We start from the raw sequence: 15,452 nt of genomic DNA on the forward strand, positions 1-15,452 counted from the left end.
ATTCCCAGGCCAGATGTTAAATCTTCTCCTCTGTGTTCATACATCCAAAGAAGACGCCAACACTTTTTCTTCCACCATTTTTAATGTAATGGATACCTTAATTATATAATCTGGGGACTTTCCTGTAGCTTTATTCTTGTGCTCCTATTCCAGATGCAGAGGCCCATGCCCAGTCATGCTAAGCCTTAGTAGCACATTCAGGAGAGAGCCAGTGGACACACATGTCAGACAAGCACGTGTCTCAAGTCACTGTCAGTCACTCCCTAGGGGTTATTTTCCAACAATACCGATTTGTTACATCTTTTGAGGCAATTCCCTCCCCCTGCCCCCGCCAACTTTTATCTCCTCCTAGATTCCCTATATCTCCTTTTCCTAGGTTGGCAGCCCCATGTTCCAGAAGATACCAGGCATATCCAGGTACTCTAGGGCTATTCAAAGCATCATTTATACACTGAGTACCAGTGCTAGGTCAAAGGTCAAGCTAGCACTTCTTTGGGCAATAGTTACTTTATGTGTTACACCACAGAACCAGCAAAACCACTCAGGCCCCGTATATTTTCTAGGCATATGTTTGGACATTCACTTCAAATTTCTCATGCTTACCACCTCTTTTGATGTCTCATTAAAATATGTTTCCCAAAAGAGTCCCAAAAACATCCAGGGATGGTGACCCTTTGGGAATCAGATTCATAGATTGCATCATCTTTTAAAAGCACCTTCCCAGCTGTGTTACCTGCATTGGTTCCCAGTCCCTTTGGAACAGCAAAATATCACAAAGTCATAAGGCTTGTTTTGGTTTGGGATCATTGAGCGATTACTTTGTTCCCGAGTATACTCTTATGGCTTTACCTCCCAAGAGTCTTCAAGTTCCAGTGCATAACTTCCATAAAGGGAGATGGCAGGAGGCCAAGCATGTATGATCCTTGGTGGTTCTTTGCAGAACTAAATGTCCATCTAAATCTCTGTTTAGATCTATAACCTCCTAAGCATGTCCTGTAAGATCCATTTGTTCTCCACACTGTAATATAGTGTCTTCTGGGCTGAAGGGCATGTGTTTTAACATCAGACCAGCCATTTGCCTGAGTCACTAGATCCCCAGTGAACCCAGTCAGGCCAATCCTCTGAATTAATTCTAGAAAACGTAATTTTCATCTCAGAGCCCATATGACTTACTCTGATGGATTGCATGTGAAGGATGAGGGAACAGAATCAAGGCTGCCTGATAGGTTTGGGGTGTGAGCAGCTGGGTAGATGGTGGTACTATTCACGTAGAGGATAAAGATTAGAAGGAAACAGATTTGAGTGGGAAGACCAAGAATCTGTTTTGGATGTTAGGTTTGAGCTACCTTTTAGATATTCAAGGAAACAGTGGGATATATGAATCCAGAGCTCAGGGCAGAGATAATTTTGGGAGATAAAGAACAGATAATATTTAATGTCATAGGCCTGAAAGGAAGATGAGTAAATAAGATAGTCAGAAGTGTGGACAGCTATTTTGAACAGTTTTGATTTAATAGGAAGCAGAGAATTGGGTGAAAGCTAGAAGGAATTGTGGGGTCAATTTAAAGTTTTAAAAAATGGGAGGTCAGTAAAGCATTTATGTAAACTGAAAGGAATAATCCAATAGAGAGGGGTAAATTGATACATAAAATAAAAGGTGTAATTGAAGAATTGATGAGACAATATGATGGGCTCCACAATACAGATGGAAAGGTTAGCCTAAGACCAGTTCTACTGTAACTGGAAGGTAGGCCTGAGTAGAGACGCAGATTCATGTATGTTGGTATATGGTAAAAGTTCTAAGGGAGAGTTGATCCTCTGACTGTTTCCATTTCCTCATTGAAGTATAAAGTGAAGTCATCAAAATTGAGGGTCAGATGAGGTAGTGTTGGAAGTTTGAGGAGAGGAAGACGTGAAGTAGTCTTTCAGATTAGGAAATACAAATTGTTAGGAAAATACTGTAGAATTGCTAGGCATTATTGAATACCTATTTTTGTGTAATATATTACCACAGAACACAAGTTAGTTTTCTTTTTCTTTTTTCTTTTTTTTTTTTTCTTTTAAGCATCCTGACATGTATGAGAGAGCAGTGCTAAGAAAAGATCATCAGAAGAAATATGGAGCAACAGTTGATCTTTGGAGCATTGGGGTAACTTTTTACCATGCGGCTACCGGATCACTGCCATTTAGACCATTTGAAGGGCCACGTAGGAATAAGGAAGTGATGTAAGTGATTTCTCCATCTAAAATTAGAAATGATTTTTTAAATATATCTATCTTATTTTGTGTCATCAAATGTTAGAGGTGTACGCTAATGAAAATTGATTAAGCTATCATTTCTGTATTTTAAGCTATTTGGTTTTAAATAAGAATGCACATTATAAAAATATATAGGCATAATTTTTCATACCATGTTTAAATAACTTTTATACAACATATAAATGACATGTAGTCTTTGGCCCATCATTAAAAATATACTGCTTTCTGGATTTTATTTCAGCACATTGTTTATTTACTTGTTTTTGTGTACATACTAGATTTTTTCCTTTTATATAACTGAAAAAAATAGTAGTATGGGGAGCAGTTGAATCATTACCAGATCTAAAAGAAATACAGTTCCTACCCTGAACTGATCTGACACCTTTTACCATTTCAAAAATATTAATGTAACATTAAATTTTGTTCTAGTGTTGCATTTTCAGTCCAAAGACTGAATGCATTCTACTAGTACATTATACATTTATATAATGCCATCATTATTAGGAAATAATTACTGTGTATGAAGTCACTATCATAAACCAAATAATGGAGGAAAGAGATTTCTAAATTTAAAATCTATTATGTAATTCATTTATACATTGGCTACGCATCTTTTTATTTTAAAAGAAATTGGTAAATGAACTTGATTCATGAGAAACAGCTGAACCATGTACACATAAAACTGAGGTTATTAGTGCTGTTTAGTTTAGTTTAGTGAATGATTGGGGGCAGTAACTCACTGACAGCCTAATGTGTCCAAACCATTCTTTAGATTTTAACGTTGTCTGAGACCGTTATATATTTGATGCTGCCTTTTATAAGCAAACATGACTTCATAATCACAACTGTAAAAATACAATCTTTTATTTAATCTTACCTGAAAAAATCTAGGGAAAAGCATATTTTTCTTTTGGTTGATTTGAGGAAGTAAAACCAATTCAGCTGATACAATGACTTTTGCTAAAACCTGGGTAGTTGAATGTTTTCTAGCAAAAACATATGAGGGATGATCTTAAAAAAACCCAAGAATTATGAGGTCTGTCCAGAAGGACATGCAGCCATGTAATATGAAAAACAGACATTTATTAAAGGAGATGCAAATACAAGAAACATTGTACATAAGACAATGACGCCTCAGTCTCCTTCAGATAGGCACCTTGGGACCTCACAGTTCTCCCAGTCGCCATCAAATGCCCTGTCCAGTTTTCCAGATTCTCATGCACAGTCTGAAATCTCTTCCCTTTCAAAGATGATTTCAGTTTTGGGAAAAGCCAGAAGTCACAGGGTCCCAAATGTGGGCTGTAGGGGGGCTGAGTCGCCTGGGTGATTTGAGGTTTTGCCAAAAGGCTATGCACGAGATGCGGTGCGTGAGCGGGCACATTGTCATGATGAAGCTGCCAATCACCAGTTGCTTCTGCCTTCTGAGTCATCGAAATAGTTTCCACAGAGGAATGTTCAAGCTTAACACAAAATTTGATGCAGATTCATTGCTCTACTTACTCAGTCATTTTTAATGTGATCGCCACACAGTACACATGTTCGTTTAGTGGCGTCTACCGCCACCACTGACAAATACAGTGAAGTCATTTTTCACCCATGCGTATTCCCGTCCTCACTCTTCTTAGCTGCCAGGTTACATTGATGTTGCACAAACTGTTGTTGTTATGTTAACAATGGCTGCATTTCTTCTGGACAGACCTTGTATCTTCTGGAGGGTAGGCCCCTTGTATTAGAGGCTTCCCCGACTAGGTGAGTGTTCTAGGAACCCATCCATAACAGCGTACTAGCTGGTGATGTTATGAGAGGCTACATTCCGGCTTCAGTGAATTTTTCTTTTTGAAGACTGAGCACGGTTGCCCATTTCATGATGGGTGATTGACAAGCATACCGGCTCACACCGCGTCAAGTGTTCAGAAATTTTTGACCAAAAATAGTGTGTCCCCTATGCCACCTTCCCTGTACACTTGATCATGTCCCTAGTAACTTCCCTCCCTCCCCCCGAATGAAAAAAGTTCTCAAAAGGAAACATTTTGCTGATGTGGAAGAGGTGAAACAACAAAACAGCAGAGGCATTAAAAGCCATCAAAATCGGTGAGTTCAAAAACTGTTTTGAGCAGTGGAAAAACTGGTTTTTGATAGGTGTATTGCATCAAATAGAGAGTACTTTGAAGGTGACTGAAGTTTAAACATGGAAGAATAAATACACACTTTTTTATAAATAAATTGTTTTTTGGGGTCCCCCCTCATACATATTCATAGGAAGAAGATATCCATTACTATACTGATGATTTCAGTATAGCATCATTTTGAGCCTGCATTACAGCAGTGCCCTTTATATAAATACAAATCTCTTCATTAATGAAGTCTAAGAGTCAATTTGTGTTTTATCAAAATGGATTAAATAAAAATATGATACTCCTTAATAGAGGGAACATATAAGCAACTAGGAATTCCTGATCATTTTGTCAGACTATGTGGATAGAATACAGTTAGGAGAATTTCTTTCTTTATTTGCACAGTAACTCAGCTTTTTATGAACACTGCTGCTAATAAATGTTCAGAGGTACTTGAAGTAGTAATAATTACTAATGGATGATGCATTTATCTTACCTTATACCAGTATTGATCCCTTTGCACCTTATTTACTCATTAAAAATGTGTTTATATATGCATCTTACCAAAATTAGTTTTTCCAAGAATTTGTAAACATTTCCTTTAAAAATTCTGTCATTCCTTCTATTTCTTTTTTCTTGCACTAATCTCACATATCTCTACTTACTCCTCCACAATCAGATCCTTCTCATGTGAATGCAACTTATTTTTCACATTAATTTCTTTCTTTCCTGAAAAACCTCTTAAAGCAGAAGTCCTCACTGCCTCTGCTAAGGAAAAGAGGAAGCAGTCCAAGTCAGTAATACTGGTTCTGCTTTTTTCAAGAATATATTGATTAGCTCTTTACCACATCTACTGTGAGGATAAAGACCATTCTCAGCAGTCAGACTACCAGCATCCCAGAAACTGTCCGCATCACTCTGAAGGGACGCACAGTTATTGTGAGGGGCTGCAGAGGCTCCCTGCGGAGGGACTTCAGTCACATTAATGTAGACCTCAGTGACCTTGGAAGGAAAGAGAAGAGGCTCTGAGTTGACCATTCGTGGGGAAATAGAAAGGAACTGGCTTCGGTTCGCACTGTTTGCAGTCATGTACAGAGCATGAACAAGGGTGTTAGGGCTTCCGTTCCAAGATGAGGTCTGTGTATACTCAGTTCCCCATCAATATCGTTATTCAGGAGAGTGGTTCTCTTGTTGAAATCAAAAATTCCTTGGGCAAAAAATAACATCTGTACGGTTTGGATGAGGTCACATGTTGCTTGAGTATCTCAGGCATCCCATCCATACTTGCTTGAGTATCTCAAGCACAGAATGATGAGTTGATTCTTGAAGTAAAAGACATTGAACTTGTATCAAATTCAGCCTCTTTGATTCAGTAAGCCACACAGTTAAAAACAAGGATATCAGGAAAATTTTGGATGGTATCTGTGTTTCTGAAAAAGGAACAGTTCAGTAGGCTGAAGAATAAGATCTCAGTAGTCCAGTTATATAGTAACAGCAAGATGGCAAATGATTCCTCTGACTTAACTGTGATATATTAAAGATGCAGTAAAAGCCATGTATTGATCTGGGAGGAAAAAGTATACATTAATTTGCTCAGAGTGTATTTATGTAGACATTAAATAAAAAGACAGTTATGTCAGAAATATCTATTATATAAGGTCCTGCTGCATTATGTTTTACATTTTCATATGGACAAAGTATTCTTGAATCCATAAACCTCTTTTTTCTCTCCTACTTTCAGGTTTTGTTTAGGAAAGTGTTGAAACTTAAAAAGTTGCTTTCAGGGACTTGCTACATCATTATAGCATTCTTTTGCTTCCCCATCTCGCTCATTCTTCAGTTCATTTTTATTTTTATCCTTCATCAAGAATCAAATTAACTTTGACTTTTAATTTTGGAACACACCTATTTCAATTTGTGTATATATTTTTCAGTATGCAAAGAACCGTTCAGATACTGTGCTATGTATAGTTTTGTTTGTTTTAAGAATGCTGTTGTTCGTTCTGCAGTAATTTCATAGTCCAGGTGACTGTGCCTTTGGATAATATGGGTAAATGGGATTTAGATGCTTTTTTTTTTGTGGTCTAGAAACATTCTGTAACATAACTTTTTTGTGTTTGCTCGATTCTTTCAGATGGAAAAATTAATATTTTTGTTGTGAACATCAAGATGGTGTTATATGGCACTCTGAGATCCCAAATGAAAATTAATTATGGCATACATAAAATAATCGTACAACCACTATCCTACTTCAGTCAGTCAGATTCAAAGTATTTTGGTTGTTTTATGGATCCTGTGAACATCAGTCACAAAGTTTCGTCTAGTAGATAATTGTAGGTGCACCCGAGGATATACTTTTGCAAAGCCCATTGATGGCTATGCAATAATGAACTACTTATTTTATTCTGCTTTTATTTCTCCCCAGGTATAAAATAATTACTGGAAAGCCTTCTGGTGCAATATCTGGAGTACAGAAAGCAGAAAATGGACCAATCGACTGGAGTGCAGAAATGCCTGTTTCATGTAGTCTTTCTCGGTTAGTATAATGTATTTAGTTCTCCTCTTTTGCAGTTGGTGTTTGGAATCTTAATTGACTAAAGCCACGAATACTTGAGTGTAATTTATTGTTGTTTGTTTTAGAGTAGTACTTTGATTTATGATATTTATCTTTGTGGTGATGAAAAGTTGATTATAAGTATAATATAATATATAAATTATTTTGCCAGATCTCTATGAGGACATAGGGCATACATTTTTTTAGATTACTATCACTGTGCTTGGAATTCTGTCCAATGTGGGGATCCAGCTTAGGACCTTGGTATCTTTTGTTCTGACTTCCATATTGATAGATGACAAATAGTGGTATATAGATAGGAATAACTAGAGTTCTATAAAACCAGCACTCAAGAAGTTTAATATATCTCCATTCTTCAGAAATACTCATATTACTCGAAAGGGGAGAAATGATAGTTTTCTCCTCCTTCTTTCAGCATGTCAAATGTTTATAAAGGTCTTACTTAATTTAGAAGCTAGAACTCTAAAAAAGTTGTATTCTCAGATGTGAATCCTATTATCACAAAGAAAAATTTAAAATAAAGGAAATTAAAAGTAGAGAGTAAATCATTTTATATTTTACTCTGGAAATGAAGCCAAGACACTCATCAATATGTAAAATTTATGATTAATGAATTAACTTTTATTTTTCCTGAGTGTGATAATGGTACAATCCAGAAGTGAACCCATACATATAGGTTATGATTTACTGGCTGAACACCTATTATAATTTGTGGGTGTGTTTGTCTTTTTGTATTGATTTTTATTATTGGCTGCTTCTTGTATATACCCTGACCAGAGATTGAACACACAACCTTGGCATATTGATAACAATGTTACTAACTGAGATACCTGGTTAGGGCTATGGGTGCCTTTTGTATGACTTACATATAAGTAAATATATACATCACAAGCTAATAAAATATTACCTATCGTTTTATGTATTGATTTCAGTGAAAACTCATTTAAACCAAGAGTTTCACTGCTAAAATCATTTTTGAAAACCACTGTTTTGACAGTTTTATTTTTGTATTGTTCTTAGAGGTCTCCAAAATAAAACTGTGTCATGCAGCTAGAATTACCAAGAGAAATTCATATTATTGGAGAGCAGAAATTTAATATTATAATAATGATTTGTGTTAAATTTTGATTTAGAGAATACTCATTTTGAGAATCTCAGGCAAAACAAAATCTGAAAAGGTCGGGAAATGAATATATTTTGCATAATACTTATATTGCTGTTAACTCAGAATCAATAATTTAACAATCTGAGCTACAGATTACATAGTGCAGGAGGGTAACAGACCTTATCTGTCTAATCAGTCTTTAGCACACGAAGTTATACGCTCTTTGGTAAAAATTGCTTAGGTACAGGAGAGTATATGTTTTTGTTTGCTTGTTTGTTTTTAGTAAGGACATTAAGTACTACTAGTTAGCAATGAAAACAACTACCAAAAATGGAGCAACTGCAAAAAATAGATAACCATTTTCTTTTTTACAAGTATTAGTCAAGACTGGATAGCAAGTGAGGAAAACCTAAGTCCATTATTTTAAGTGCAAAAGAAAATAGATTTACTTTGTAATTAAAATAGCACATGTATATGTGACTTAAAGCCCAGCTATGTCCTCGGACTTGGGCTGTGTCAGAACTTGGTCCCTTCAGATGGTGCGGATCCGCTCCCCTCTGCTTCCTGTTTCCTCTCGATACGGCTCTTTCCAGACAGCCACAGGAGGGCTGCTGCAATTGCCAGACTCGTATCCTTCCGGCTTTGAAAACTCAGTGGGGAAAAAAGACTTCTTGTAGTTTTAGCAAAAATTTCTGGGTCGATTCTCATTTAACTCACTCACATGCTACCTACCGCCTGACCACCTCTGACTAATCATAATCAAACCTAGCTCTTATTCCCCTCTATGAGTAGGGAGTAAAGTTAGAGAGTGGAGAGGCGTGGATTATCTTACAAAAGGAGGGAGAAGAGATTCCTGTTAGGCAAAAATTTAAAATGTCCCCTAGATGTTTTGGAAACTGTTCACAGACAAGGAATTAATTATTTCATTGCCTTTCATGTAGTCAAGAATATATTTTTTAAGACTATTTGAAATTTCATAATTGAAAATCTGCCTGAGCATATTTTATAATTCTGTAAAAGCATGAGAAAGAATGAAGTCCTTCCATTCATTTTTTAAAAAAATATTTAAGCTTATTATTCCTAGTTGAATTGGCACTAATTGGTTGCTAGATGATTATAGTGATTTTACTTCCTAAATAAGTGTTGAAGTAAGAAACTTATTTGAGCCAAACTAATGACCTCAAATGCTCCAGAGAATGACAGTTTTCCAGCTTATTTTATACATTTGAATCAAAGGAGAAGACCTAAGGAAGGTACATTAAATCCATTGGAGGTAGATTAAGGAGGAGGGAGAAAATTTAGCAGGGAAATCTCTATTACTGAATAAAAGACAAAATGGAGAAACACATACTTCCTTTACATTTGTGGGTACAGGATAGTTAATAATGAACATACACAGCATGTAATGATGTGTGCAGGGAACAAGATAACATGTCACGGTTCTTGGTCTGGTGGTTTGGTACTTATGGTGGTGCCTTCAAGGGGTAGAAAAAAAGAAAACTACTCTGACATTTCAAAGGTATGTTATTCTAGATACGTAAGAACAGACAGAGCTCACTTAAGGTAAAGGTTGACCTTTACTAGGAAGCTCTGGGCCTGGAACGTGACTGCCCCCTATGATTTGACCAGTTATGATGTGATCAGACCATCCTTTGCGCTTACTTTTGATCACAAAGCCTCTTAGGCCTGCCATGTGGCACCCCTGAACTTGTCGGGTTTATTGCGCAGCCCTTTTTTTTTGTTCACAGAAGTACTATAAAAGGCATATAAATGCAACATTAAAAAATTGTATATTGCAGTGCCATATTAAAAGGACAGTAAAGACCCTGAAACTAAACTGTTATCTAATCCTCATGACCACCTGGTTCAAATCAGTTGATTTCCCCTGGATGATTTTACATGTATAATGTTAGAATGTGTTTGGAAAATTAAGGAAACTTGGGAATGAGAGAATCAAAGGAAATAACCAGTAAAAGAGAAGTTAACATAAAAATGCTATAATTCCTGATTTATTGACAAGTAATATTAAACTGAGGTTACCTTACTTTCTGAAAAGTTGGCAGATTTCTAAAAACTTTGATCTAATCTAATAATAATGATAGCAGTTCCTTTGATTTGTTAGTTAATACTATGATTTTGTACCTAAATAAAATATAGTACATTCACTTTTCAACTTTTTTTAATACTATTTTAGGGGTCTTCAAGTTCTACTTACCCCTGTTCTTGCAAACATCCTTGAGGCAGACCAGGAAAAGTGTTGGGGTTTTGACCAGTTTTTTGCAGAAACTAGTGATATTCTTCACCGAATGATAATTCATGTTTTTTCGCTACAACAAATGACAGCTCATAAGATTTATATTCATAGCTATAATATGTAAGTACCTCTTTATGTTTTCTTACTATATGGTAATATTGTGTTTGTAATAATTATCTTCATAAGTTAGGAGAGGAAATAGAAAAGATAACTCAGCTTCACCAGAGGCCCTCACTTCCCACTTACAAAATAATGTTTGAGTGCTTAGTACATTCCTTTTTACTTATCATTGGAGTAAAGGATTAATTTTCTAATTTTCTGAAATTTACAGTTAAATTAACTTGGTCTTAAACTGCAAATTTTATAAGATTATTTTTGTTTCTATGCCTTCTGTCAAATTACAGAATCGCATAACCATAAATAGCATCTACTAATGAGTGGGCCAAGTTTCATTAAGAGTACTGTCCTGTCATATAAAAAATATTAAAGCATAAGTCTTAAATATATTTAGTGTAGTTATTGTTTGTATGTGTGGCATAAAACCCTTATTGGGTGCTGTAAAACTTATCATTTGTTTACCAAAACAGAAGCTCATAACACCCATGTCATAAAAAATCTACCCATGTGACAACACTGCACATAAGTAAATACACACACATGTTGCACTGGGTAACCTGACTAAGATAGGTGGATCAGTATCAACAGTATCAGCATACCAGTTGTAATATTGTACTATATTTATGCAAGATGTTAACCATTGGGGGAAACTAGGTGAAGGGTATATAGCATCTCTCTGCATTATTTCTTACAACTGCATACAAATCATCAGTGATCTCAAAATAAAATGTTCCTTAAAATGAAGGGGAAAAATTGTAACCATTCTATATGCCTTAGGCTTTTGTTTTATTTTGTCTTGTTTTAGGGACAGGATTCAAATAACAGTTTTGATGCCTTATAAAACTCAAAAAGAGACTTTTACTAGTAATTTATTAAGGAGGAATAACATTAATTAGATAAAGTATTTTAGGTATTATTGTCTAAGACCTATGTGTAATAGAAGCATTAAATATAATGTAAATATAAATAAAATAATATAAGATTAGATTAAAATAAAATAATGCATCTTTTTTTGGTACTTAATAGCCTGAATAAAAATAGTTATGTCTTGGCCACTATTTCATGTTTTAATTTAATCTTTATTGTAATTTTTCCATTACCATTTAGTCCCCTTATATTCCCCACTCAGCAATCACCACATTGTTGTCCATATCCATGAGTCCTTAAAAGTCTATTTGAACATAAAAAGATCAACCAAGACTGAGCCAAATCTTAGCAGAGGCTTGTGGAAGAGAGGAATCACAATGTTGCTGCTGAAATCACCTTTCTTTTTATCCCAATGTTGTCTTTTTGGATTTTGCTCACACAGTGCGACTGTCTTTCATGAACTGGTGTATAAACAAACCAAAATTACTTCTTCAAATCAAGAACTTATATATGAAGGACGACGCTTAGTTCTAGAACCTGGGAGACTAGCACAGCATTTCCCTAAGACTACTGAGGAGAACCCTATCTTTGTAGTAAGCCGGGAACCTCTGAGTACCATAGGATTGATATATGAAAAAAGTAAGTTGGGATTTTCCTTGTTCTTACTAGCCATTTAAAAAAAAAAAAAAAAAAAACCTGTAAAATTATCATCTTCATAAAGTTGATTGAGGGTGACATTAATGTAGACTTTGTATAAACAATAAAATTTTGTTAATTAGTTGAACAAAACTGATAAAAGTTAAAAGCCTGTAGGCAAAATAATTTGACATTAAATATTTTGTTTCATGAAGTGGTAAAATAGTTTGTCATGTATATTCACTATAGCTGTCTGCATTTAGTATTTTACTCACACTCAAAATAACCTTTTGTACCATAAATTTCAGCAAATATTTATTGTGCTCAGTGTGAATAGGACACTTTGCCAGACTTTGGAGTCTAAGAAAAATTAGAGCTGCATTTTGGAGTCTTTTTAATTATTAATTACGTTGTCAAAAAAAAATACATTGCCTTGGCTGGTGTGGCTCACTGGATTGAGTGCCAGCCTGCAAACCAAAAGCTTTCTGGATTGATTCCCAGTCAGGGCACATGCCTGGCTTGCAGGCCAGGTCCACAGCCGGGGACGTGTGAGAGGCAACCAATCGATGTTTCTCACACATCGATGTTTCTCTCCTCTTCCTCCCTCCCTGCCCCTCTCTCTTAATATAAATAAATAAAAGCTTTTTAAAAAAGAAAAAGAAAAAAATAAACTAGCCAGATTTTTAAATTTCTATTTGAATTTGGGGTTTAATTTTAATTTAAATAGAAGCATTAAGCTGGTTGTGTTGGACTATATTTAAGAAAAAAATGAAATGCCTTAGAAATATTGCATGTAATTTGTTACAGAATGAGCATTATTGTTTCAAGTGTTTTTTTTTTTCCTTTTTTTAAGACTTTATTTAATTATTTTTAGAGAGAGGGGAAGGGAGGGAGGAAGAGAAACATAGATCAGTTGCCTCTTACATACTCCCAACCAGGGACCTGGCCCAAAACACAGGCATGTGCCCTGATAGAGAGTCAAACTGACAACCTTCCGGTTTGCAAGACAATACTCAACCCACTGAGCCACACCAGTCAGGGTTCAGGTGGTTTGGTTTGTTTTTGTTTGTTTGTTTGTTTGTCTTAACCAGGAAAAGAATATTACAGAGTTTTGCCACTAATACTTAATTTAGATGTCATTTAAAGATTAATGTTAAAGGCAGAGGTGCCAGGGTATCCAACCTGCAACTCGTGGGCCACATGTGGCTCAAAATGGCTATGAATGCGGCCCAACAGAAAATCGTAAATTTACTTAAAATATTATGAGATTTTTTTTATGATTATGTGTTGCAATGTATTTAATGTGTGGACAAAGACAACTCTTCTTCCAGTGTGGCCCAGAGATGCCGAAAGGTTGGACACCCTAAAGGACATAAAAATTTATTCAAAATTCTTTATTTCCAATTTTAATTACTTTATTTCATGTTTCAGTTTCCCTCCCTAAAGTACATCCACGTTATGATTTAGATGGAGATGCTAGCATGGCTAAGGTTAGTATTTAATTAAATTACTATGTAAACATCTGAATTAAAATTACCCTATCGGTAGTGGAAGCAATGAAAGATATTGTGTCTTTATATATGCCTATATGATTGAGAAAATTATTCACACAAGTCACTGTCCATTGCAAATTATGTTATGTTCTTTATTTTTTACTTTATATCACTTTTTGAATTCATAGGAAAACCTTATTGAGGCAGTGCATGTTTAACATTATCATGTCAAGGGATGAAATGTTTATTGCAGTTATATCTGTCCTCAGCTTTTAGAAGTTGGTAGTTGTGTTATTAATACAATAAAAATATATAAGGTTAAAATAGTTAATGTAAATATTTTCCTTAACCTGTATCATAGTTAGCACCGTATACTGACATTTTGCATTTCTTCATTAGGCAATAACAGGAGTTGTGTGTTATGCCTGTAGAATTACCAGTACTTTGCTGCTTTATCAGGAATTAACGCGAAAGGGGATACGATGGTTGATGTAAGTAATAGACTGAAATTTGAGAATTGATCTCCACATAGACCTCACTAAATAACTGGTAACCACCCCATCATTTCTTCAGACTAGGTAGCATAAGGTGCTTGATTTTTATTATAATACCTTTTTTCACATTTAGTTTATAAAACGTACAGCAGCTATGTGTTTCATTTGATTCCTACAATAACCTTGTGAGACAGGATGATAATATCTGCATTTTAAAACTTACACCACACTGCACATTGTGATGGCAAATGAATTCTTTTTCCAAGGACCTTAACTCGGCTCTCATTTCGCTATCTTAGAAGGCTTTGTCATTGTTGTAATCCAGTACAACCTGTATTTCTTTCTAGGATTTATGTTCTTAAAATCATCCTCCATTTCCCTCCTTTTTCCCCCAAATGAAATATACACTCAGCTTTAAAATTTAAAAAAAAAAAAGTTATTGTGCAGGGCTGGTTGAAGGTAGGCAGAAGGAGAAGAAGCAGGGACAAGTGTAATAACAAACAATAAAATTTAAAAAGCATTATTGAGATTTCACAAAAGTATGTAATTCATTGATTTTTAGCGCAATTCACAGAGTTGTGCAGTCACCACCACTAATCTTAGAATGTTTTTATCACCCCAGAAGGAAACCCTGCACCCATTAGCAGTCACTCCACACTCTTGCTCTCACGTCCTGTCCCCTTAGTAACCACTAACATACTTTCTGTTTCTATAGATTTGCCTGTTACAGACATTTCACATAAATGAGAGCATACAGTATGAGTATGTGCTAACCTTGACAAGCAATTTAAAAGCTAAATTTTTTTAAAACTAAGTCACTTAATATAGGTGTTCTAGGTTAGAATAGTGATCATCTGGTTCAATATGCTCTTCCTGAAAGTGGCCCTACAAAATGTTTTGAAAATGAATGGGATTGACCCTTTTTTAACTTTCCACGATTTGAAGATAACATCTTTCCATCTATACAAGGGGAGAATAAGTGGTCTCTTTTAGGAATCGTGCCTCTAAGCTCTATACAGCATCATTTGAAGCCTTTGAATGTTACACACCCAGAGTAAAGGCCTCATGGTCTGTGGACTCTTAGTACTCTTCAGCTTTAATGCTTGTGACAGTTTCTGTGTACCCTCCTCAAATCTATCCTTTCCTTCTTGCAAACACATGTATAAAGCATGTCATTGTTCTTTTTTTAATTGATTTTTAGAGGGAGGGAGAAATACTGATTTGTTCTTCCACTTAAATGTATTCATTGGTTGATTCTTGTATGTGCCCTTGATCGGAGATCAAACCCGTTAAGGCATATCAGGATGACGTTCTAAACTGAGCCACCAGGCCAGGGATGTATGTCATTATTCATGTTCTGCTGCTGCTTCTAAGGGAAAAAAAAGACATGCCTTTTTTCCCCCTGTCACCTTTATGTTAGACCCATAAATGTATGCTCACAATATTTTTTTATGTGTTCACGTATCTAGTTTGTAAGCCTATGCTTCTCTCTTTCCATTAAGAATCCTCATTGTTTTTGTTAAATAGTCTCTGGAGAA

General features: G+C 35.4%; 1 protein-coding gene and 1 pseudogene across 1 annotated transcript in view; both read left to right on the plus strand.

Annotated features, from left to right (window-relative positions):
* The window catches only part of TBK1 (TANK binding kinase 1), a 47,556-nt gene that overhangs the window by 17,107 nt on the left and 14,997 nt on the right, over nt 1-15,452 (plus strand). The window contains exons 6-11 of the mRNA XM_054580042.1: nt 2,066-2,226; nt 6,799-6,909; nt 10,248-10,427; nt 11,734-11,930; nt 13,359-13,417; nt 13,820-13,911. Of these exons, the coding sequence (XP_054436017.1) occupies nt 2,066-2,226; nt 6,799-6,909; nt 10,248-10,427; nt 11,734-11,930; nt 13,359-13,417; nt 13,820-13,911 (800 nt within the window). The remainder of the gene's footprint in view (nt 1-2,065; nt 2,227-6,798; nt 6,910-10,247; nt 10,428-11,733; nt 11,931-13,358; nt 13,418-13,819; nt 13,912-15,452) is intronic.
* On the plus strand, nt 3,618-5,893 carry LOC129075963 (60S ribosomal protein L9-like; annotated as a pseudogene).

Source organism: Pteronotus mesoamericanus, unplaced genomic scaffold (genome assembly GCF_021234165.1).
Source record: "Pteronotus mesoamericanus isolate MK-2021 breed Mesoamerican mustached bat unplaced genomic scaffold, CSHL_Meso_final contig_56, whole genome shotgun sequence".
Taxonomy (NCBI): Eukaryota; Metazoa; Chordata; class Mammalia; order Chiroptera; family Mormoopidae; genus Pteronotus; species Pteronotus mesoamericanus.